Source organism: Parus major, chromosome 2 (assembly GCF_001522545.3).
Source record: "Parus major isolate Abel chromosome 2, Parus_major1.1, whole genome shotgun sequence".
NCBI classification, from domain to species: Eukaryota; Metazoa; Chordata; class Aves; order Passeriformes; family Paridae; genus Parus; species Parus major.
The window spans coordinates 89,543,293-89,568,277 of record NC_031769.1 but is presented as its reverse complement, the minus strand read 5'-3'; the positions used below and the strand labels follow the sequence as shown (position 1 = coordinate 89,568,277).

General features: G+C 36.4%; 1 protein-coding gene across 3 annotated transcripts in view; it reads left to right on the top strand.

Annotated features, from left to right (window-relative positions):
- ANKS6 (ankyrin repeat and sterile alpha motif domain containing 6) overlaps nt 1-24,184 on the top strand; it is a 41,565-nt gene extending 17,381 nt beyond the window's left edge. For 2 of the 3 annotated variants that reach the window (XM_015618829.3, XM_015618832.3), the window contains exons 7-17: nt 3,346-3,556; nt 4,147-4,196; nt 5,206-5,409; nt 7,207-7,372; nt 8,016-8,185; nt 11,768-11,957; nt 13,322-13,438; nt 15,595-15,662; nt 16,951-17,067; nt 17,963-18,059; nt 23,411-24,184. In XM_015618829.3, coding sequence (XP_015474315.1) covers nt 3,346-3,556; nt 4,147-4,196; nt 5,206-5,409; nt 7,207-7,372; nt 8,016-8,185; nt 11,768-11,957; nt 13,322-13,438; nt 15,595-15,662; nt 16,951-17,067; nt 17,963-18,059; nt 23,411-23,460 — 1,440 coding nt within the window. In that variant the 3' untranslated portion in view covers nt 23,461-24,184. Of the gene's footprint in view, nt 1-3,345; nt 3,557-4,146; nt 4,197-5,205; nt 5,410-7,206; nt 7,373-8,015; nt 8,186-11,767; nt 11,958-13,321; nt 13,439-15,594; nt 15,663-16,950; nt 17,068-17,962; nt 18,060-19,521; nt 19,895-23,410 lie in introns of all 3 variants that reach the window. The other variant, XR_001519612.3, reaches the window with a different exon arrangement.
- Nucleotides 24,185-24,985: the final 801 nt, after the last annotated feature.

The following is a 24,985-nucleotide window of genomic DNA, read 5'->3' as shown; positions in this document are numbered from 1 at the left end:
TGCACCTTTCTATCCTACTTTATGTAGCTCCTTGTACTCTGTATATATGTAATATAGATAAGGAAAGAATAAACAACTGAGCCTGAACATGAGAAAATAGCCTCTGTATTGTCAGTCTTGGTCCTGGGGAAAAAAACCCAACCACCAGTGTCACCGCGACAAGTATGTTCTCCCATCTTGAGATCAAATAATTTGCAATTCATCTCATTTTTTTGGCTGTGGTCTTTTCCTTTTATTAATTTTACTTGAAGCATATGTTTCTCAATTGTTTGATGAATGCTACATGAAATAGCAGTAAAAGCTTTATTAAAGTCAAACTGCATTCCAGCTTTTCCTCCCTTCTGCTCTTTTGACTGGTTACTCTGTCAAAAAGAGATTCATTTGGTAGAATTTATTTTCAACAAACCTATTCTGGCTGTGTCTTATGAACTGTGATGACATAAAAAGTTTTTTCAGTTATGCCTTTTCGTGTTGAGCATTTTGATCAGTAAATTTTCAGATTTTCCTTTTTCAGTAGTTGTATATTTGCCTTTTGCCTGATTTCTATTAATTCTTCCATACTCTTTAACTGAAGATAATCAATATTTGTTCAGAGGTCATGTTGCCTATAATTAATCTGGGGTAATTTTAATCTATATTGTCTGGTTTTAATTTGTGTAAACTCATTTAAATACTCTTACTCTGTTAAGCAAATGTACATATATTCCTGCCTTCCTCCTATTAATGGTATTCACACTAAAATACCTGATTACAGGTAGGCTGCTTTTGAAGTTTAAGAAAAATAAACACTTTTCAGTTTCACCTTTTGATCACTATTGTCGTTAACTAGTAGACTTTTTATTTTGTGATGTGTTTCTTTTATTTTTAATTTGTGTGTGTTATTGGTCCTTGTTCCTTTACATGCTGATAATGTAGTGGATATTCATGATCTCATTGTTCACCTCTATCACACAAGAACTGTTAACTGCTTTGTTTCTAACCATTTCATGGCCTCGGTGTGAATAGGTGGGTAACCACAGCAACCACCAAGCCACAGCTAAAATGCAAGGAGAAGATTTATTTTGTTACCTCAAGGAAGAGGCTGGGTGCCAGAGACGCACAGGGACCCAAGCTCCAGTAGGCTCAATCCATCCTGTAACAAAAAGCTTTGGGCGTGTCTGTGAGTGTGTTACCTCTACACAGGAATTCCACTTCTCCAATCAGGCAGAGGATGAACAACACTAGGCATAATAAATGGAGTTTTCCACACCTACATTTTTAGCATTCCCAGCTGAAAGGTCACTTTGAGTAGAAACCCTTCTCTTCTTCTGTTTGATTTTAACCCTTTCCTCCCAACAGTCTCAAAAACAAAGTTGTCCCTTTTCCATATGCAAAGATTTTATTTCCTTTTTTTTTTCTTCCTGCCTGTTCCAGTTCAGCATTCACATTCAGTTTCTATTTTAGATTAAAATTGTTTGAGGGCAGAGATTTTCAGTTTTCCCCCTTACTTTTTAATTCCTAGTATTATAAATGTCTAAGGTATTTCTGAAATGGCAACACCATTTTTCTAGTTCTTTGATACTGTTGCCTTCTCCCACTGCTAGATTTCAACCTTTTTATAGACTCTATTTTTAACCAGAAATTAATTTTTGGTACTTGAATGCCTCAGTCTATTTAAAGCCCTTTATTACAGCTTCTGTACATGTGTGATGTGGTAGGGGTATATGGAGAGGCTGCAAACTCCTGCAACAGCAAACTAAAAACTCCAGAGATCAGACTGTGAACACCAGAAGACAAGATGAACCTCTCCAATGTCATTACTTTCTTGTCGTTGAGCAGTAGTTTTCTGTCTGGTAACATAGTGGCTCTACTTACTCCATTTTGGGGTAGTTTGTGGTAAGTGTGTATTAAGGAAGCAGAAGCACTGTGAGTAGGAGTAACTACTAAGAGATGTTGGGCAGTTAGAAGTGATCTTGCTTACAGAAGCAAGTGACCAAAACCAAGAAGTTCAAGCACTCTCTTTTGTAAGCTCATTGTACTCTGTGTTAAAATTAGATGAAATTCCAGTTCCTTTTGGAAGGTGAATAAATGCTGAACTGTGGGTTTTATTGCTTTCTCAGAGCTATTTGTCTCTCTTGCCTTTTTTCATCAGATCTTTGTTGCTGAAAGTAATGTAAATCTTTATTAGTTGTGACACCAAAGAGATACAGAGGTCTGAGAACTCTATACATTACTAATGCTCTGTGCAGATCTAAAACGTTTTTAATGGTCTTCCGCTACAAGGATTAATAAGCAATGGATAAGAAAGTTGCAAAAACATATATCAGTGAGTAGCTGAAAAATACTAAATGCCAAGAAGAGAGAAGAAATATGTATCGCGAGAAGGGATTGTTACCTGGATTTGCTATCACCTAAAGCCACTTATCTACCATAAAGTGTTGTCACTTTAACATGAGTTTTTATAAAGTGTTCCAGAAAGGAAAGGAGAAACTTTACTATGAAATAATCAGAAGGTACTTATAATCTGATTTACCTAGAAGCCACATAATTTTTGGTGCAAATGGCATAGGTTTTGTATAGTCTAGAGAAATATCTTGCAAAAGACTTGAAGCAACTTGCACTGTCTGCCTGTAAAAATGTGCAAGTCTGTTGCACACAAAATTTTATTTTGAGCAAAGATAGTCCTCATGTGTAACAGGTTCCACGTATGTGATACCTGTATGGATGGAGGTTATATTTACATAGTCCTGAGGTTTATGTTGTTTTCACAGCTGCTATTTCCTTGCCTTGCTCTTTTTCGGTTTGTAGTCTTTCCAGTCTGGTTTAAATTATCTGTATAGCAGCACTGTATGGATTATGGATCTTTAGTTTGAGATAAATCCTATCAGACCTCTTCAGGTTTGCCACTGGTTTTGAAAATCTTGACGGGAAGCTTTGATGCATATTACATAAGCTCATATGCACACCTCTAAAAAGCAGAAAATAGAGATGCCACTCATTGATTCCAGAGAGAGTCAAAATTGATGGTGAAATTGGAAGTTAGTGGGAAAATTAAATATTTGCTGTATAGCTACAAAAATTCCCTATTCAAATTGCCCTAATACTTCTATCTACTTTGGCCTTCTATATACTGTGGAAAAACAATTTAAAATACTTGTCAGGTAAAATAAGGGAAGAGATGATTATTACACATACAGTGAAGGATTCTGTTGGTAACTGCAAACCACTTAACAGTGCTTTTCAGTTCACTTCAAAAATTCCTTGGTAAAGTTATTGCTGCTGAAAGGATTGCTTATTTATACATTTCTATTCTTCTTTGTTTTCTTTTAGTTGGAACTAAATTGTTGTGTCTTCTTATCCATCTAGTCCTGGTGGAGCAGGATGTCCAATCGATTCCGCAAGCTGAAGTTGACTCAGACATTGCGCCATGGATTTCCTTCTAATGAGTTTGTGCCTTTTCCGGATGAGACCGAACCATCATTAAATTGCACTATAAAAGTAGCCTCACAGAGTGATACAGACACCTCTGGAAACCTTGATGCTGCTACAGCTTGGACCACAAATAACAAAGCTAGTGGTAAAGGCAGAGTTGTCTTGTGGGAAATGAGCTCTTGTGGGGTAGTCAGGATGATACTATTTCTGGATTTTACTGGATTTACTGGATTAGCTCTGCTTTAGCTTCATATAAGTGAAAAAATGTATTTACAGTCTGTAGAAAAAGAGATGCCCATTCTTACTGTTGATCATGCTGAGTGCAGCATCATTTAAGCAGGAAAATATTAATATAACCATGTTGCTGTTCTTTAGTGAAAACCATTAAATTCACATGGGTCACTGAAAAATGTTAATATATTCAATAAACTAATCTATGTAATGAAAACAAATTTATTTAAACAAATAAGTAATTCTGAGAAGAAAGAGAAATTGAAAAAGCTCAACTTGTAAAGCACATCTACTGAAATTGTACAGCTCTCCGTGAACATCCCCCACTGTCTGTAATGCAGAGTAAGTTTGGCTTTAGCTGAGGTGCATGACAGTGTCACTGGAAATCTTCATACTCTGTGCTTCCTGAGGGTAGAGCTGTTGACTGTTTAAAAACAATGAGCTATTCTTAGAAACAAAAGTAGAAACGTGTAAACAATAAAACATAATTTATGTATTTTTCAGGTGCAAACACTTCAAAAGGCGGAAAGGATGATGAATTATTGACAACTATGGTATGTTGCAGTGTTCTTGGCGTCTTCAGCCAAATTCAGAGGGTCATGTAGCTCCCGTAATTTCTACAGTTTTTTGCTTCCTGTCCAAGTCACTTTTAGAAAAAGAGCTTGTTTATAGTCACTAGATAGGAACTGACAGGCCTGGATACACTGGTAGTTCTTAGACTAGAAAGTTCTAAAAGTAGTGTGATATGGAAGCTGTACTGAATTCCTTCAAGAGTTACCATACCTTTGTTTGGTCGGCAATTAAATGGTAAAATAGATGGAACAGCTGCTTAGTTGCTGACAAGCAGTATGAAGTGAAGACAACATGGATGGAACGTGGTACAATGGAGGTGTGAAATTACTGGTAGAGGTAACTATTAAATATTTAATTTGGGAGGTGTATTTGTGTTATTCTATTTCTTTTGTTATGCTGTAGCTTTATATTCCCCTGCAGCTTACTCCCTGGTGATATCATTAAATTTGGCTGGTTATTACCTTTATGTTCTTTTGTAAGACATTTGAGTTCTTTTGTAAGAACTGTTGATATGACTGACTGACAGAACTCCAGGGAGCAAAATCAGTTGTGGTGTTTTTATCTCTTTCTGCAGTACACATACAGCAGGAACATAGAGTTGCTCACTGTTTCCAGGCATCCTGTCTGGGAATACAGAAATACAAAAAATACATTGTTATTTCTTTGGAAATTGAGAGTTATTCTTCTTAAAGTCATCTTGAGCAATATTTAGTCCAGTAGAGACAGTTTCTGCCACTTAATGAACTATATTCATTGTATCAAATGAATAAGCATAATACTGAGGGGTGCCACAATGTTCATTGGTGTTTGTCTTTCATTATGTGTTGTACTTCTTCTCAAATAGTAATTCTGTGTCTCATTTCTGTTCTGTTTAAATGTGTTTTCATCTTTTTGCTTAACTTAAAACTTTGAAACTACATCACCAGCTCCCAGTAATCTGTTTTAAGAAGTGACTCTTTTCCTCCACTTTTCTTTATTCCCCTGTCTCAGCTGAGGAGTAGTGCTCCATTTACCAGGCTGCCCAGTGATAAGCTGAAAGCAGTGATACCACCTTTCTTACCACCCTCAAGCTTTGACCTTTGGAATTCTGACCGAACCCGACTCAGCAAAGATGGCAAAGCTGAACAGATGAGAACTGCCTGGCCACAGAAAGCAATCAAGCACGATTTTAACAGCAGTGGGAACTCTGATACAGTAAGCAGACTGAATGTGTGTGAAAATACTGTGTTATGCCTGGGCCCTGCTGACTGGTGAGCCACTCTATTTCTGATTAGAAATTGCCTTTAACCCACTGTCTCAGCAATGGCTTATCCTTTTAAGCAGTGCTGCTTAGGAAGAATGCACATTTGTGTGGAAGGAACATAATGGAACAAAAGTTCTGTATGAAGTGAAAGAACTTTTTCTGTTTGGTTTGGTTTTGAGGGGGTTTGAGGTTTTTTTATTTTGTTTGGTATTTTGTTTTGTTGGGGGGTTGTTTGTTTGTTTTGTTTGTTTTGGGTTTTTGTTGTTAACCAGAACCATGAAGAGTGTGGTAGAAACTGCTCTGAATTGGAAAAATAGCAGGGACAGGAAAAAAGAATGGAAATTGATCCATTTTTAGGAACTGAGCGGGAGGGAAGAAATATCAGTAAGACCAATATACAGACATAATATTCTGAAAGATTAGCAATAGATAAAATTGTAGTAAGTAGTGATCAAGTGGACTTGAAGGCACACAGCTTTAAATTGGAAGTACTGTAAAAGACTGGAAAAAGTCTTGATTATTTCTGTTTTTTTATAGAAGGAGCTTGCCTGATTCCATAATATTTTCAGTGAAAATGCAAACCAAAAGAAAAATAGGTGGTTTGGCTTGAGATAGGAAATTAAACAACCTTGACAGCCTTCTCTTTCATAATTGGATAAAAAGGAGAAGTTCTTACTCCCCTAACTGTACACTGCAGTAGCTAGATGTAGAGAGGACTAGTCCAGAATAGTGTTTCAATGTCAGTTCTAGAAATGGGACAATGAAGACATTTAGGAGGAATTTTTTCTCTTTTCCTTCTTTTAAGTGGGTGTTAGCTTAATACCAGTAGAGGTGACTTAGGTGGAATAAGGCAGAGTATTAGAAGGGAAGTGACAGGAAGATAACAGGAAGGCAAGTATTAATCATCCCAAAAAAAGATGGTTGTAATAATGTAACTGGATAATTGGCATGTGTATAAGGTGAGGAACAGAGAAAGTAGGGGAGGACTAGCCATCAGTCCTGTGAGGAAAGAAGAGTCTTGCTGAGGGTATAGGAAGGAGGGAAACAGTAAGTTAGAGATGGAAGTAGTGATTTGAGCAACAGGATAAGAAACATTAAAAAGCTGAGCTACAAAAGCTCAAATGTCAAATGGCTGGCAGCAACCAATGGTGTAAAAGAAGTTAAGAAGGATGTGACTGAGGATTTGGGTAGTGTATAGCTAGATCAGTAGTGCCTCAATTAATTAAACTCAGTAGTGTAGCTGGCTGTTTAGATTGTAGGGAGTATAAAAATGCAACTGGTGGAAAGTAAGTTTATATCACTTCTTGCAGCTTAGTTTGTAAGAAATAGAGATATGATGAATGGGAAGTTTGTAGCTGTTTTGTAAGATGGTAGAGACAAAGCCAAGATTCTGCAGGAAAGAAATTTCACATGTGGTAATTTTTATTCTTCCTCACTGTTCATAGTACTGTGTATATCGCGTCTCAGGTGCATCATACATGCTCATTTGTGTTGGCCAAAGATTAAGAAGAATTAATGGCTTAATATGGTGCAATTTCTTTCACTGAATAAATATATTCTATACAAATATATATTTATATAAGTATATATTCAGTATATATGTATATGTAAAATAAGGTTCTTTCTGATATCCCCTTTGTTCTTCAGTGGAATTTTCAGAACTTGGGATAAATAAAACAGTGGTTGATGTTTGCTCTTTATTTTTCTCAATCAAGAAAGAACAAATTATTTTTCATTTTGTTTTCCAGACATCTGTTAGCAAAGGTACTAGGCCAGTCAAGTTATCAACGTTTACAAGACGACCAGCATCTCCTTCAAATTCCAACAACTTCAACCATTCTCCCCATTCTTCTGGTGGTTCCAATAACATTGCAGGAATTAACAGACATGGAGGAGAACTGCATAACAGATCAGGTACCATTTTTGTACCACCAGGTAGAAAGTAATTTGTATCTGACTCAGTTAAAAACTGTGATGATGGTAGAAGATACTAAACCTTTTCTGAGCAGTCCTACCACTGTACAAGCAAAGCTTCTGTAAATTTAGTGGATGTGGGATTGGACTTCAAACACCTACATAAGGGAAGAAGAGCCTCACATCTGTTACAGAAGTCTCAGTGGTCACCCAATCTCATGCACATTTTACTAGACCCACCCATGGTGGATCAGGTGGATGCTGGCTCATTGCACCATGGATGTCATAGAGCTGACTCCTATGCATGTTGCTTAACTTTCTGTTTAAAATAAAAGTCAATTTTCAATTAAAACCAAAGGCATGCATTGTACCTAGTAGTTGTTGAAGACAATATGGTGAATGGCTCATGAAAACTATGTCCAAGGGTATGAAAATCAGCTCTGTGTGTGTATACACAAGGCTGGCTTCCCTCTTCTGCAACTGATTTCTGTTCTGTATTCTGGAAGCTGCTGGAGAGACCTGAACCTGGCAATTTTCCCTTGCTTCATCCAGTCAGTTTTTAAATGAAAGTGAATGTTTGAGAGTTAACAGACATTTCAGACTTATGGTTTCCTTTACTGGGTTTATTTTACTTTTATTCTAGGTGGCAGTGCAGATAACGTTTTGTCTCAGATTGCAGCCCAAAGAAGAAAAGCAGCAGGCTTACCTGAACAGAAACCCAGCCAACAGTCCAGTCCAGTCCAGTCAACTCCTTCATCTACCGTGTTGGATTTGCAGAGTGCTCAGATTGTTGGCAATGGACATGTTGTAAAGGTAATGGGAAATGTAAAATTTCACACTTCCAAACTGGCTAATAGGTCATATCCAAGTCATGAGTAGCTGGTGCACAACATTGCACAGCCAAAAAGGAATGAACACTTTTTATGTTGGTGGCAGCTTTTCAGCTCTACAAACCTTACTTTTAAGTACAAGTCCACAGAAGATGAAACCTAAAAATAAAACATTTTACTTTATTATTAATTTCATTATATTTTAAAAACCAGTAAATGTAATGCTTAGTCTTAGGGTAGATCTGCACTATTGTGGTTTCTCATTATTTCTTTCATGGTCCAGGTCCAGTGTTTTATGTTAGTTATTCCTGGATTTTTCCCTGAAGTGGTATAGTTGGTTTCTCTAGCTAGTTTCTCTTCAAAGGCTCAATCTGAATGCAGAGCATGACATAATTTGTACAAGGATATGCTGACCACAGCATATCCTATATCATATCGTATAAAGGATGATACACATAACCAGTCTGCTCCACAAGGTGTCATTTTTAAACAGTAGGCCATCACCAAAATCCAGTTTTGCTCCTGAGGCTTTACTATCTGTACTGACTTAGCTGTCAATTCCCTGGGAGAGCTTTACCCTCATCACCTGCCCTTTTGTGTGTGTGTACTTTGAAGTTCTTAACTGCTTTATACAATATTTTTGACAGTTAAGATTTTAAATTTTCAAGATCTGCAGAGGCACAAATTATAAAGCAACATCATAACAGAAGATGTGATACACAATTGAGAAATTGATGGGTTTGTTTACATAGGGAAACATTGCATTTCAGAGAGCAAGAGAAGGAAAACATGTAATTTGGGGTTTATATTCTAATATCTGGTATTCTGGAAATGTTACAATATGTGAGCAAGAGCAAATTTCTCCAACTTTTGCTTATGTGAACTCCAAGCAGCTCTGTTTGTTTTGTTGTGTTTACATCTTTCAGTGAGGTTCTTCAAATTTTGCCTGAGGAAACAAAAATGTCCAGTGTATAAAATTAATACTTTTTCAGTCTCATTCTGTGATGTCTTATGGGAACAGTACGCGATACTTGTATTTAATAAGTGCATAAAAATGATAAATGAAATTGCAGGGTTGTTCAGAAATTACATGGAAATTTCTGGAAGACAGAAATCAGAAAAAGAAAAGGTGCAACTACCAATGCAGAAACAGTTTCCATGAATTGTCACTTTGTCTGTGATCTGTCAGTCCTGATTCTGGAGGGACTACTGGTTGCTTTTAAAAGATGAGATTGGGACCTAAAATTTCTAACTCAGCTGGACCACCAGAGTCTGAGGATTCAAATCAATTCTTTGGTATATGGTATTCTTTCCTCCCTTTCTATCCTGTATAACTGCTCCCTGAGTTATAAATGATCCCTGTCTTTTTCTGGTAGACAAAACCCCTTTATCATACTCTTGCCTCATTAAAGTCTTCTCTGCAGAGCAGCTACCAAATGCTTTTTCTTTCAGAGGTGGTCTGACCAGTATGTTTTAATTAAACTCTCAGCATGTCCTCTCAGCTTGTTTTTAGCTTGGAAATAATTTCAGAAGAGCTCCTTGTGTGCCCACCAAAAGTCTCATTTTTCTCCAGTTATATTAATTATCCCACCAAGAGATAATACCTGTGCCTGTGAGCTTTGGGCTGCATATCCCATGGCCTTTTGTTGTGGCAGTGCTGACATTAAAAAGTTTAACTACTGTTTCCACTCACAGTGGGATACATTAGAGGATAAAAGAGTAGTGAAGTGCAGTGTGCTGCAGATCATCTTATGGAAAGGCTGTTCATTATACTGTTGAGAAGATTTTTAAACAACATTTTTGCCACTGTTTCGGAAAGGCAACAGCTTTTTCAGTGCCCTTTGCTTAGATGTCTAGACGAGTTTCATTCTGTCCACCAGTAACAAAATGTGTCATAGTGTGGATCTCACTATAGGTATTCATGTGTCACACAATGGAGGTGATTTTTGGAGATTTCTGTTGGGAGAACACAATCAAATATGGATGCATACAGGCTACAGAAGCTAGCAGTGTGTTATTGTAATCAGCAGTGTAAATGCTGGTTACTGTATCAGTCTGTATCCATTGAGGAATGGCTTGTGTCCTCCCATGAGGATCATGCTGTCTAAACTTTGAAATAGCTGATCTAAAAATGCAGTGATATTACACTGATGAATTTTGGAAAACTTATCCATGAGGGGTGAGATGGTGCAAGATTTAAAGAAAAAAAAAATATAATAACATTTTAAAGGATGATGTAATTTAAATAAATGCAGACAGTGTGCTAAGGAGGGAAGACCATCCTGCAACACAAATGGCCAGTAACAAGTTAGATGGAAATTTGGGACAAAAAGTTGGAGTGAGTTCATGATGCTCATTAGGGAGCTCTCAAGTTTGTATCATGCTACATTACTTCTAGCCAGTTCAGTGCAGGGCTAAGGAACTATTACATTCTGACATAGGATAGAGTAATGGAAGAATGTTACCACTCAAATAAGTTTTACCTTTTAAATCTGCATCTTTTTCACTAACTAGAAAAGTTCAATTTATGCCACAGTTCCGTTTTTGCACAGAAGCAAAATTGTAAAGACGGGAACCACTGTCATTCTCATTTCTCACATTGTTACACAGATCAACTTTTTTATCAGTTTGTTGTAGTAGCCTGAGTGACAAAAAGGTACTTAAACTCTGAATTCTGGAATCCAGTAAAAATTTACCTTCTTTTTGGATCATACAATGCAGACATCAAAATGTATATGTAGATCAAAGAATTTAGGAGATGAGGCGCATTGACTGTTTTTGGGAAAGACTGTTGATATGTGTTCATATGTATATTCTTATTACCCATTTTAACTCATGTATTTTCCTGTTTTCCGTGCCTCCAAATGAATTAAATATTTTCAAAATTCTTAATAAATCAGTTGATTCGTGTTAGGCAATAATACATTTTAGGGCTGGCAGAAAACTTCCATTCCAGTGCAGCAAGCGGTTTAATGTGCCCAAAACTTATTTTGTGCTTGCTACATGTTTCTGGTTAATCCAGCATGAAGTGCTACTTTAAATTGACATCTCATACACTTTGAAAATCTTTACCTGAGATTTAAATCTCTGAATGAAAATCCTTATTTTCAAGTCAAAGTAATGAATTTTGCTTCTGTTATTAAACTGTTTTTATCTCAACTGCAAGTTTTACTTCTGCTTCTGCCCATTGCAAGGGGGGTGGGGAGGTGTGTGAGAGGCTGTGTGGTGCATAGGGGCCACCTGTACTTAAACCATGATAGTCTTTTTAGAAAAAGAATAATTGTAGTGCTTGTGGGCAGTATTGCTTTACAATAAATAATTTTCCTATTACAAAATTACAGCCTTAATAAATGTATTTTTCTTGATAATTTTGAGGAGACAGACTTTGATCTGGGATAAAATCACTATTGCTTCAATTATTTCAATATAGATCAAGCAGAAACTTCTAATTGTGATTACATGCTCTCAGAAATGATATAGAACTCAAGTAATAATGAAGCATCATGTATAGGTAAACATTTTTTGGATTATTTTTTAACTGAAATGATTGTATCATTAACTGCAGCAAAAACTGGAGATGAGCAAAAGACCTCCATCTGGGACTTCATCTACATCTAAAAGCACATCACCAACTCTCACACCTTCTCCATCACCTTCCCCATCTCCTAAGGTTCAAAATGCAGAGTCTTCTGTCTCTTCTTCTCACAGACACGCCAAGAGCAATGGCTCCAGCAGTGGTACTATTACAGAGGATGGTGAGTAGCTCCCTGTAATTACAGGAGATTCATTCATCAAGAATACTATATATTTAAAGCCATAGATACACTGGACTTGTGTGTATCTGCATGAGAGTGAGGTCTCTCTTCTTTCTAGAAAATATATTACAGTGTTTCTTACAGTGAGATTGGTGTTCCTGCACTAACTGCCTTTTTCCCCTCTCAAAACCTGTGATTCTTTCCATTTACAGAGAGACTGGTAGCACCTCAAAGCTAGCATAGAATAGGTAGGCCACTCTTACATGGCCACATTTTTGCCCTTCATGGCTTAAGGCCTATTTTTCACCCTTTGCTGAGGCTACAAAATGCATTTTTTCCACGCTAGATATTTTTTTTTCTTAGTAAATGCAGGGAAATACGTCACTACAGAGATAAATTTTTTATCCATAGCAAGTCATGCATACATGAAGTTGGTTAAGAGCTGTATTTTTTTATTTTTCTAAATCACAGAAATAACCTTATTACAACCTCTTTTTAACTTAAAGTCATAAGAAAGAATAATAATGTTATTACTTTTCTAGTGAGATTAATACCTTTTATATTAGACTTTTAGGTATAAATTACAACTTTCAAAAAGTCACTTTACTGTGTTGGAAACAGGATATCAATAACTTTGTTTTCTCTTGTAAGTATTTCAAAGAAGTGAAGGAAATAACATGACTCAGAACCTTTTAAATAAGAAATGGAGGCACTTTGTACTATTTTTTTTTTCTGAAATTGTCTGTATTGATTTTGGTTTATTTTCACTTATGCCATCTTTGTCCATTAACACTGTAATTCCATTTGACACTGAAGACAGATACTTGACCCTTTTTCTGTCCTCTTCTCATGGCTTAGCTGTAACATATTCTAGTGACTGCTCGAGCAAATCCTTTCACATTTAGTGCCATTTTATAGTGATGTCTTGATAATATAAGAATTGCCAATTTAGAGATACATAAAAGAAGAGAACTCACTGTTGGATAATGAGGCAAGTTCCAAGCCGTGAGCTAGAAGCTTGGAAGCTTGGTTTTGTGGCCACACACTAATGCTAGGATACTGTGAGTTGCCTTGTAGCAGAGAAAAGATTGTTTGTCAGAAACCCAGCTCTGGTTTCATTGTGTTCATAAGCTTTTGTAGTTAAATGCTTCTTTAATTCGAGGGCTTCTTTTACTGGGGTGTGATTCAGCAGCAGCAGTAAAATGGTGATATGCCAGTCAGTAATCAGAAGTGTACAGAAGGTCTGCAGTGTTAGCTTTTCTTTCAAGTGAACTTAAACGGCTAAGAAAATTGATTTGCATTGACTGTTACTGTGAAGAAGCAGTAGGCAGCAGCATTCAGGGGTGTTCTTTGTTTCTCTCTAGGCAACCACTTGGTGGACCATCAACAGCTTGGCCCTATTCTGAGAGCCAGTGATGTAGAGAATCAAGAAAGACGAAATCACGTTAGAGTGAAAGAAGGCTCTGAAAACTTGGAGAAAGGTAATCCTACCTTACTTCTGTAGAGTAGTGTAAAAGGAGGTGCTGAATAGGAGTAACATGGAAAAAGCAGTAAGAGCTCCAAGAACCTCGGCTTGCTCCAGGGATGGAGGTAAGGAGACAAGATAAGTGTAGAGCAAGCGAGAGTGGTAAAGCAAAGGACAGACATGTTAAGCAACAGTAGTAAAACGGAGAGGTTTCAGGTACCCTGACATTAATCCATGGGAAAAGGTTATAATTTTCAAAAACGTATCATGGGAACTTCTCCACATTGTTTGATGAAAAATATCATCTTAGAAAACAGAATTCTCATTAGAAGATCCTTAGATATATTATTAATGTTTTTTTCTTATGGGTTGTTAGTTGCCCTTCTCATTTTTCATCATATTGGTGTGCTTAGAACTGTAGGCCATAGCCTTAGTGTAATAATACAGGACCTGGAAGAGGGGTAGAGGAAGAGAAAATGGGAAGGGCCTACACCTGAAAGCATTCTCTTATGTGTGAAAGGTGTTTGGTGTTACAGTTGTTCATGACAATAAGACTGAGCTCAGACACCCTGGAAGTTTCTTCCCGTATCATGGCCTACAGTTCTAAACACACCAATATGATGAAAAATGAGAAGGGTAACTAAGAACCTGTAAGAAAAAATCATTAATAATATATCTAAGGATCTTATAATGACAAATCTGTTTTCCTTCTCTAAGATGATATTTTTCATCTAACAATGTGGAGAAGTTCCCATGATACATTTTTAAAACTGATAGCCTTTTCCCATGGATTCTTGTCAGGGCACTAAAGCTTTTAGTCTGGGACCATGTCAACTTTTGCAAATCATGTTAGGCATACCAAGTTAGTTGAAATTAAGGTAAAAAAAAAAACCTAGCAGAAAATAAGATTCAACTAGAATTTTTCTCTTCACTTGTCTTTGGACTCTCCTTTGTAAAAAAGACTTCCAAAATAGTATGAAGCAGTGTATTTATCTCAAGGTACTTCATGTATTTTGAGAAGCTGTAGTATGAGAAGTATGAGATTTATTTCTCTTTCATGTTTCTAGTGATGATGAAAGAAAAGGCAAAGTCAAAAGACAAAGATATGAAATAAATGAAAGCAAAGTATATTTGGTAATGGACTAGTGAGATCTTTAAAATGAAAGTGAGTTTATATGAAGAATATTAAATATAGTTTTGTTTTATAATGTAATAATTGATGTTCTTCATTTTGACTCTGACTTCTTAGTTTCACTGACCACTTAGGTTCTTAAGGGGAAAAAACAGTTACTTGTGACAGCAAAATAATAATAAAAAAAAACTTTAGCTGAGAGAGGTAGTGTGTAATTAAGAAAGGTAATGTCAGGTTATTCTGAAAGTGCACTTAAGCTTTTTAGCTAATTACATTTTAAATGTGTGGAAAGAGTCACTGTCAGGTCCTGCAACATTAAATTTCCTTAGACTTTGAGAGGAAGGACAATACTCAGTGCTCTTAGCCTTGGAAGATGAGCTGGTAAAAATTAAATTCTGTCCAGTTTTCATCTTAGCTGAACTTCAGCTGTCTATGTCCAAGATGCGTGGATGTTGGGCACGTAAGGAGAAGAGAGTTCAGAAAGATCTATGTTCTTTCAGTGCTTTGAATGAGCAGATGTGTGGTTGCTTGTTCTACACTTTACCTTCCTGGATAATCACATAGAAATAAGCCTTTCAGTTCCTTGCCTGCTTGAGAAGTTTTGCTGTCTATCTAACCTGCACAATCTGGATCAGCCATCTGGGGCCAAGCACCCACATTTTAGGCACTGAAGTGCCTTAGTTGTCCTTACTGGTTTGGTTTTGTAAGATCCTTTTAATGAGATAGAAAAGGCAATACAATGGCATTTATCCTAGCAAGGTGAGACTAGATGGAATTACAGTATATGTAAGTAGGTGAGAACAGAATAAGCCAATATTTCAATTTCTAATGGAGAATAAATGGGGTTGTTTTTTTCTTACTGTAAAAGGCTGTGGGAAATATAGGCTTTAATATATATTTTCCATTTATAATGCCGAGATCATTAAATTTTTTTCTAATCTATGGGTGTTTTCTTTTGTTTTTTTTTTGTTTTGTTTGTTTTTTTGGGTTTTTTTGTTTGTTTTGTTTTGTTGTTTTGTTTTTTTTTCCTGTTACTGCAGATGAGCTGACTGGCATCCTTAAAAAATTGTCACTTGAGAAATATCAGCCTATATTTGAGGAACAGGAGGTATGTCTTTTCTAAAAGATCATTTTTTTTTTTTACTGTTTTAATGAAATAGGTTACAACACATTGCATCAGATTTATGATCCAGAGGTAAGTTCTACAGCCATTCCTGGTTGCAGAGAGAACCTTGAAACATGGACAAAGTGATATTTGTGGCATTCTCCAGAGTACTGCAAATAGCAGAGCTTTTTATGCTTAACCTATAACTTTTGTAATACATAGGGGTTTTTATTCTCTCTGATGTTACACTCTGCTCTTTCTATATATGTCTGTATCCAGTGTGGCTAAACAGTTCATAGGACATACTGTATCATCCCTAGAATCACAGCTGGAACCTCATTTTCAGAAGGAGAACAGCAGGGTGTGAATCACCGAGATGGCTGCTTTATCTTCTTTATCTGCTCTGCATAAGCAATAGAACTAAATTGGGGAGCTTAGGCATCGTGGTAGATGAGAACTGTGACATTGACTTGCTGAAGGATACAGTGAAAGGAAATGTTGCTGAAAATAAGTAAAATTAATTCATTACATTGTTTAAGGTAGGATCAAATGTGAGCAAATATTGTGTGCTTATATTTGGTCAAAGAAAAATGAAGAACAAACATGCATTAAATTGACATTGCCACAGAGTTCAAAATTCAGCACAAGCTCAGACAATTTAGCTTCATCACAATAATAACAGGGTTATTATTGTTCCCCTGCATGATAGGCAAGGGAGCATTGTCTAGAAATTAATATGCTTAGTGTGTGAAGGTTATATCAATATGAAAAGTTTCAGATATTTGTTCTTATCATAGCCGTATGGATATGTTGTTAGAATAAAAACTGATGTATGAACAAGACCTAGGTTTTTCATGAGGAGACTCTGGAAAAGTAAACACAATATTCTGAAATTCTAGAAATACTTAGGGGGAAAGGGTGAAGAAAAGAGAGAAACTTTAAGTTTATTCAGGTAGCTGCTACTGTGGGCAGAGGAATTTCTGTGGAGACTATATATTCTGTATTAATAGAACTTGATGGGAAAAAAACTAAAAATCCATTAGTATTTTAGATGTACTATCGTGATTAGTTGAATGATTAACAGCAGGTTAGAAGCCTTACAACAGAGTGGTAAAGTATGTACCATTTGGTGCTGGTAATTTATCAAAAATTCTTTTTGCACAATATTTACACTAAGTCTACAAATAAAGAAACCCAACAGACCACTTTTAAGCTGTAGTTATGAATCTTTGCATAGGTAAATTTGTCTTACCTTTTTTTCTTTTATTTCTTCTTTTTTTTTAATATACAGGTAGATATGGAAGCTTTCCTCACGCTTACTGATGGTGATTTGAAAGAGCTGGGTATTAAAACAGATGGATCAAGGCAGCAAATTTTGGCAGCTATTTCTGAACTGAATGCAGGAAAGGTACATTTTTAAGTCGTGTACTTAGTAAACTATTTCAAGGTTTCTTTATACAATTAGTTCAACATACATTTTGAAATTAATTTGTGGATGTTAGTTAGAAAAGCTAAATTAATTTTTTCCAAACAAAAGTGTTCCCCGTTTTGATTAGTGAAAGGTCTTCCTTTGTGGCACTTTCTGTTCTCTTTCAATAACTCTTTCCTAGTCCAGTGAACAAGCTACTTGTAAACATGAGCAATATTGCAGTTTCTGAATATTGATTTCAGCATTGCTAAAAAGAATCAGCTGGCTGCAATAGGCAGCTAGAGAATGCAGTATAAGAAGAAAGATGTTCTTTGATTAACATAATAGGTTTTGATTCCTCTGTGATTAGGTGAATAGCACGTCTCTCATTTCTTACACTTTCATTGCCTTTGAATTTTATGTCAACATAAACAAATTTGCCAAGAATGATGTGCAGTAAACAGCTCTCAGCAGAGGGATTTTGTACTGGAACATGTCTTTGATTAGGCTTGCTGATGCTTTTCAGCAACTTCTTTAGATATGAGGTCCATTTGCTCTCTGATAGTGAAAGTTCAGAAAAACAAAAAACACAATTTCCCAAAGTCAAGATCAACAGTAGTGATGAGGCTAAAAATTAGGGGAGGTGGATGATGTTCCATACTAAGATATACCATAAAGATAAATATAATAAAAATATTTCTACTGTTGTCCATTAATTTCAGGAAAATATTAATTCAGCGTTTTTTATGAATGTCTGTAAGGTAAGGATTTGTTATTATTTCTAAGTGTATGGACATAGACACACATATTGACTCATTTGTTGTGTACTCTTAATAAATTATCTCTTAAACAGAAATTTAAGAATACCTTATTTTATTTTATTGTTCTTTTACAGGGTCGAGAGAGACAGATTTTACAAGAAACTATACACAACTTCCACTCTTCCTTTGAGAGTAGTGTTAGTAACACACGACAGCCAGGTCATTCCCAATGTAAGTAGCACCTGAAAAGAATTGAAAAATCAATTACAGGTTGAATCACAGAATCAAAAAATCAGTTAGATTGGAAAACACCTGAGATTATAGAATCGAACCTATGACCAGACACCACCATGCCAAACAGACCATGGCACTGAATGCCATGTCCAGTCTTTTCTTAAAGACCTCCAGGTATGGTGACTCCATCATCTCCCTGGGCAGCCTATCCCAGTGTCTGATCACTCTTTCTGTGAAAGAAGTCTTCCTAGTGTCCAAATGTGTGGATATTTTATTTAATACTGGCTGGAAGATAGAATGGGACAAACAAGCCAGTGAGCTGGTTTCCTGGTTAATGAAGTCTCTTGCTGATACTGTAGAGAAGATTTCAACATAAAAAGTAGAGGTATCTGTAAGATGTTTATACATCCTTCATTACTATCTGAAATAAGGATAAGATTTTTGTTGTGCATTACTAAACACAGAAAATGGATGTAAGTATAGCAAACCAGAGTATACAGCATACTGTCTATAGTGTCTGTATGTATATATGTAGCATCAGTGAGAGGTGTTCCTGTATGACACATAATTAACTTTTATGTTCTCTTTATAGGAGACACTTTAGTATGATCAGGTAGAATAAATATATTCAAGATTTACAATTTGGCAGGCTGCTATGTTAATTATATATGTATGTATTTATGCTTTTAATTATTTCGCATAGGTGGTATTTTTATAGAATTATCGATAGTTGGTTTCTTTGGAATACATGTATTCCAAGCACCAGTGTTACCTGCTAGCCAAACTGGAGAAACTGCCTTCTAAAATGTACTGTCTGTAACCAAAACGTTCAGGAAGGTGTTGCTGACCTGTAGTAAATGAATACATTTCCTATGCTCTCAGATAAAAAACCTGCAAATCTCCGTCCTTCCAGCTGCCTGAGACAAAGGCAGATACTCATCTGTTACTCCAGATTAAAGCATAGGGCACAACCTATTCCCACATGTACTTCTGTATCCATGTTTTAGTAGAAACAACAAAAAGCATTGAAAAGCCTTGAGAGGTGTACCATGTTAAAAGTGCTTCTTCTTCGATTGTTTATTTTGCTACTTTCATTCACTCACAAGATAATTACATTTGTTTAGGGGTTATGTTAAATAATTCAGGTATTTTATGCTTCAGGAAACCTTAATAATGAGCTAGTCCCAGTTGTTTTAATCTCAGTCAGCTGCATTTCACTAGATATGAAAGCAGATGCTACCTGTTGACCTGCTGATGTCTTGGGGAAAACTGGGAATTGCTGGGGTAGTTAGTGAATGTGGGCTATTTCCAGTATTCTATGTAGTCTGCTTGGCTGAAAGCCACTATCAGGTGTCCCTGTATGCACTGTGCAACTTTCCATTCTCAGCATAGTCAGCATGTGTGGGAACTTCTGGATGTCTCTTGGTAACATCCCAGAGCTGAAGAGCCTCTTCTGTAGGTATTACTAGGTGAGCAGAAGCTGTTTGGGATTTGATTACATGGTGCAAAGAAGTGGAATTACTCAAGAACCAAAGAAGCATAGAGGTATAATGTGTCTCCAAGCAACTTTCTGACCTTAAATGTCTTGAAGACATCAATGGAAAAGAATGGTGGCTCAGAGTTGAGGAGCATATCCTTTTGTAATAATGGAGGCAGCAGTTGCTCCTGTTGAGCTTTTGACAAGACGCTGCAAGAAGGCTGCCATAAGAGATCTGGCTTTTGGGTTTTTGTGTGTAAGAGCTCCATGATATAGATTTGGCTGTGAAACAGAAAAAGAAACACAAACAGAGAAGAGGAAGAGAACATGTAGCTAAAAGAAGTTCCTGCACCAGGTAAGCTGCTTTTTACTGTAAAAAGTAGCAGTGGAATCCTTATGCAGTCTCTGGAACTTGAAGTAATTTCCAGGAATATGTAATATTTTAGAGCATAAGAGCACCTGTACCAAGTCAGATCCAGGGTCCATTCAGTTGTGTTCAACTTTTTCATCCAGTCTCATCTGACACTGATATGAAGAGCTACTTACTTTCATTTACTGTGAACTTGCTATGTCCTGACTTCTTTTGCTTCATCATACTGGATCAGAAGATACAGTGAGCAGTTGTTTTCTTTTCACTGCCTCCATGCCACTCATGATTTTACAAATCACTGTGATATTCTTCTTCATTCATGTGTTTTTCCAAAGGGAAGGCTTATAGGTTGCTTTGTTATTCTCTATACTATAGTTTTTCTGACCTCTTTTCCTTTTCTACTATTATCTTTTTAGACTTGGGAGATATCAGCCTAGCATACAGTATTCAATATGTAGGCATATTATGGATTTACATGACAGAGTGACATTTGTTTTTCAGTTGTGTTCTCTGCTTTCCATTCTCTTGCCCTTTCCTAGTTATTTCTGGTACTTTGCTGTGTTTGCTATAATTGAAGACTGAATTGGTATTAATTCAAATTACTTTGTACAACCCAACTGATCTACTGAGTTTGAGCTCACAGCCTATAATTTTATATAAATAAACATACATCTTCTTTTCCATTTGCCTTCATATTACTTCATATTTATCTTCACCAAATTTTATTGCTATCTTATTGTTTAGGCACAAATGTCACATGAAGTCCTTTTCCCAGTCTTCTGTTTACCTTTTATTTACATGAATAACTTAGGAAGGTTTGTCCCTTCACTCTATATGCCCTTTCAAAATCATATAGTGAATATACTGTTCATATCCTGAATATCCTCAGGCAGATCCCTATGAAATACTAGTGATGAATCCCTCTACTGTGGAAAAAAATCACTGTTTACTGCAAACTTCTGTCCTCTGCCTCCCTAACACATTATTTTTCCACACAAGAAATTTTACTTTTACCCTGTGGGTTTCTTACTATCTTAAGGGCTAACCCTGGACCTTGTGAAATGCCTTGTCAAAATACAACCCCTTTTATCTATATGACTATTTGCACCTTCAAGGAATACTAGTAGGCTGGTGAGGCAAGACTTCTAAATCCCTTCTTGATTGTTTTCCACAAAAAATTTCAGATTGTTACAGTTTTTACTAATCTGGTTGGTATTACTGTCCATCTCGCTGGTCACTGTTTCCCTGCCTTTCCTGTTGAACCATTAAAAAGATTTGCATCACTGTTATCACATCTCAGTTACTCAATAATTTAAACAATAACCTGTGCTCTGTACACAACGGTTCAGCTGCTTAATCTTTCTGCTTCTCTAGGACATCTGCCTTAGAAATTTGCTATTACTTGCTTTGTGTATTTGTTTCATATTAATTTTTGCTAGTACTTCAGTTTAAGGTATCTCCCACGTAAAGAAGGTTTCTGAAATGGAATCCTTCCTCCCCACACCATGCCAGGGGGACACTAGGTTAGGCTGTGTGAATTCTGTGCTCCAGTCCTTGCCTGACCTGCATAAGGCAGAGCAGTGAAAATGATTCACAGGTTACTGGATCTGTAAGCCATGGTTTGGAGGCGCCATGAATTCTGAGAAGGCAAATAGAACTTTCATAGAGAATGTTCCCTCCATCTCTTTTTTTAATGGAAATTAATTGGTCATTTTTAGAAAATTCTGATAAAATTATTCATTCCAAGAGTGAATGTTTTGGTGGGTTTTGACACTTTAGTAGTTTTGGCTACTATTACATATTGGAAAACTGACAATGCACCCTATCCTTGATAAGAGAAACTACTAGGAAGACATTGCTTCTTTATAGCCCAGTGAATGTGTCCAGCAAACACAGAATTACTGTGCTGCTTTACCATTTAAAAGAGATGACCAGCCCATGGAGGCATGAGGCAAAGTGACTGCTCTGAGGAGAAAAATGCTTCTCCTTTGTCTGGATTCCAACTTCAGTGAAACAGCAAGTGGCAGCATAAAGTCCAGCTTTCTGAGAGAATGGGATTTAACAAATAATATCCCAGGAAAAGTTTCTGTTTGTGGTTTGAGGTGACCTTTTGCTTACCTGATTCCAGTAAAAAAGAAAATTTGACTTCCTGAATGACTAATTGCCAGATCTAATTGTTCAGTTTAATTTGGGGGGCTGTGTCAAGATTCATGCTCTCATTATGTGAGTGCAATCAAGAGGTTGAACAGATCTGGCAGTGGTCTGCAGGTTAATTGAAAAAAATGACACCAAAGAAGACAGAGTTGAATTTCAACACAAACTTGCCAAATCAGAAATGGAAAGCTGAAAAAAGGTCATGTGGATTCTTATGGGAAAAAAAAAAAAAAGTGGGGGAGAAAAGCAACTGAAATAATTTCCTCCGGAGGAGGACATAAAATCCTATATGCTAGTTATCATATATGTGTAAGGAAGTATTACATGTTAAATCTTCTGATAAAAAATGGCAACACTTCCTGGAAGTTCCAGTGCCCATTTTTGACTTGCAACAGAATTTGCTATTTCCACAAAAGTGTCATGAAAAACGCAAGAGAGCATCCAAGATTTATACTCAGAAGAACAAAATCTTTTTCTGCTAGGACATTTCTTAAACTCATTATGAAAGAAAAACCATTAAGATTGGTTGGAGGTAAAGCTAAGTACCAGTTAACTTAGTTTGCCTTCTAATGCCAAGTTTATTGAAATGTGTGAAAGAAAAAAATGAGCCTTGTCACTTGGTACAGGCATCCAGCTGCTCTCCCCCATGTAAACACTTCTGACAGGTAGGAAGAAAAGAAAAAATCCAAACATCTGATATGCACAAAGGCACACAGGCAGGACATAGATATCAAAAGAATAAACAGAATATTCCCCAGAAAAAAAGTTTAAATGAAGAGTAGCTATGCCTATGATGAAAGAAGAATATGATGCCATTCAGTCTATTGTTAGTGGAAATACTGGTCTTCCAGTTTCTTTTTACATATTATAGTATGTTATATAGATAGATAGATACATATGTATCTGCAAATACAGAATTGTTTGTGTATTAACTTTTCATTTTTGGATTCAGAAATATCAAGTGGAAATCATCCAGAGGAGGGAGTTAGAGATTGAAGAGAGAGAAGTAAAAATAGGAGCAAAATCAATACAAACTTGCATATCAAAATCATACAGGATTCAGGTAACTAATTACTGGAAAGGTGCACATTGAGAAAAGAGGGATACTCAAAACTTGGTGGCAGTAGGTGGCCTTTTCACATGAGTTTGACTTTTTATACCTTATCCTTACAGGACACAGCTTAACATGAGTAAAATTAATTACAGGATCAAAGTTAGGTACTGGTATAACAAATGTGTTGGGAAATGTAGGCCTGTTTCCAGTAGTTGTGGAATTGTTCTCTTGTTTGCAGCTGTGAGTCTTGCTGATTGCGGTTTTTCAGACTTCTTTTTTTTCCCCTCTTACAGCTCCTGGCTGCTCCTTAAAACCACAGGACGCCTTTTCTTCTAAAAGGTAGCTACTGGAACAGAAGTGTTTGTTTGGTTTTTTTTTATGGTGAAGTTTGGCATCTGACTAAGTAAATCCATACAAATCCTTACCGTTGAAAATTTGAAGTTAGTTCTGACTACACTGACATAGGATTTTCTGCAGTAACATGCTTAAAATACAAAACCCACAGAAAGTCAAAGAAAACAATTAAAAGATTGTTTCTATAGTTCAACCTAAGTGTTGAAGTGTTCAAGGCATCAGTGGTCTGGGTTTAAGAAGAGCAAAATGAGAAGAGCAGGAAGAATGGATGAACATACAAGAAGATGGATGTTTCATTCCACTCTTGCCCATAGATGAAGAGCCCATGGGAGACTACATGGGCATGGTCAAGAGCAACAAAAGCATAGAAGATGGCAAGAAGGCCACCACACCTTCTACATGCGGAAGTACATAAGCTGAATATGCCTCTATTGATTGGATACAGATAAAGGATTACAGATTGAAAATGTAATGATTTCATGTGACGAAATATAAAGAAGTAATGCTGCATTCTTCAGTAACCAAAAATATACTTTATCTATTCAATATTATGAGGTTAGAACAGCAGTAAAAGTAAAAACAAAATACCTATTTGTAAAAACAGCACTTTATTTGAGGAAATGCATAATCTGTCACCAATATTTAAACAGAAAGAATGTTAAAATATTTTATATTGTTGACTTCTTTTTGAGAATAAAACTATTTACGTGATATTGGCTGTTTTTTTGTTAAATAGTAACACTAGCATATCCTTAACAATACATTTTTACAACTTAATTTTGTAGCAATTTTGAAATGGAAGTTACAGTAATTACAAGTAGAAATAATTTTCTGCTTAGTAAATACCATTTTTGTTAAGCAGTTAAAATGCAAATCATTGGGACTTAAAAGTCATCAGAAGCCTCTGACATTATATTTATCTTTCTGAAGACTCAAGTACTGCAGGTAAAGGCAGGAAGATCTTGGAGCTCCAATTACTTGAGTGCTCTCAGTACATAACTAAATATTTACATTTCTCCATGCTCCATGCTGTACTATAGCTCATGGCTGCTTTTTTTGCCTTTGAGAGGAGGTGAGTTTGAGACAGAGTCCTGTATTGTGTGTCTGTGTCAGGGCTGGCACGAGCAGCTCTTTAAGCTCTGGTGTAGACAGCAGGGGTCTGGTCAGTACCATCACTGGGCCTCAAACCCCAGTATCTGACTGGGCTAGAGCAGAAGTTTGATTCAGTTTTCCAGACCTCCACTGGCATTTGCCAGGCCCTAAGGCATCCAAAGCACCCAGAAGGGATGCCAGACATGACACTACATGAGGGTTATGATCAGGTGGTTTGTTGCAGCCACTTGGACAAAGAGACCATTCAGAGATTGAGACTGTAATTTATTGACTTGTCCTGATTTGTCATAGACTTTCAAAGGTGAAAAGCGCTTTTTTTTTTGTTACTATTTGCTGTTCATTTTCTGTGTCCTCCTTTTCAGTTTAAATGAAAACCTTTGTTAGTAAACTTCGCTTATGTC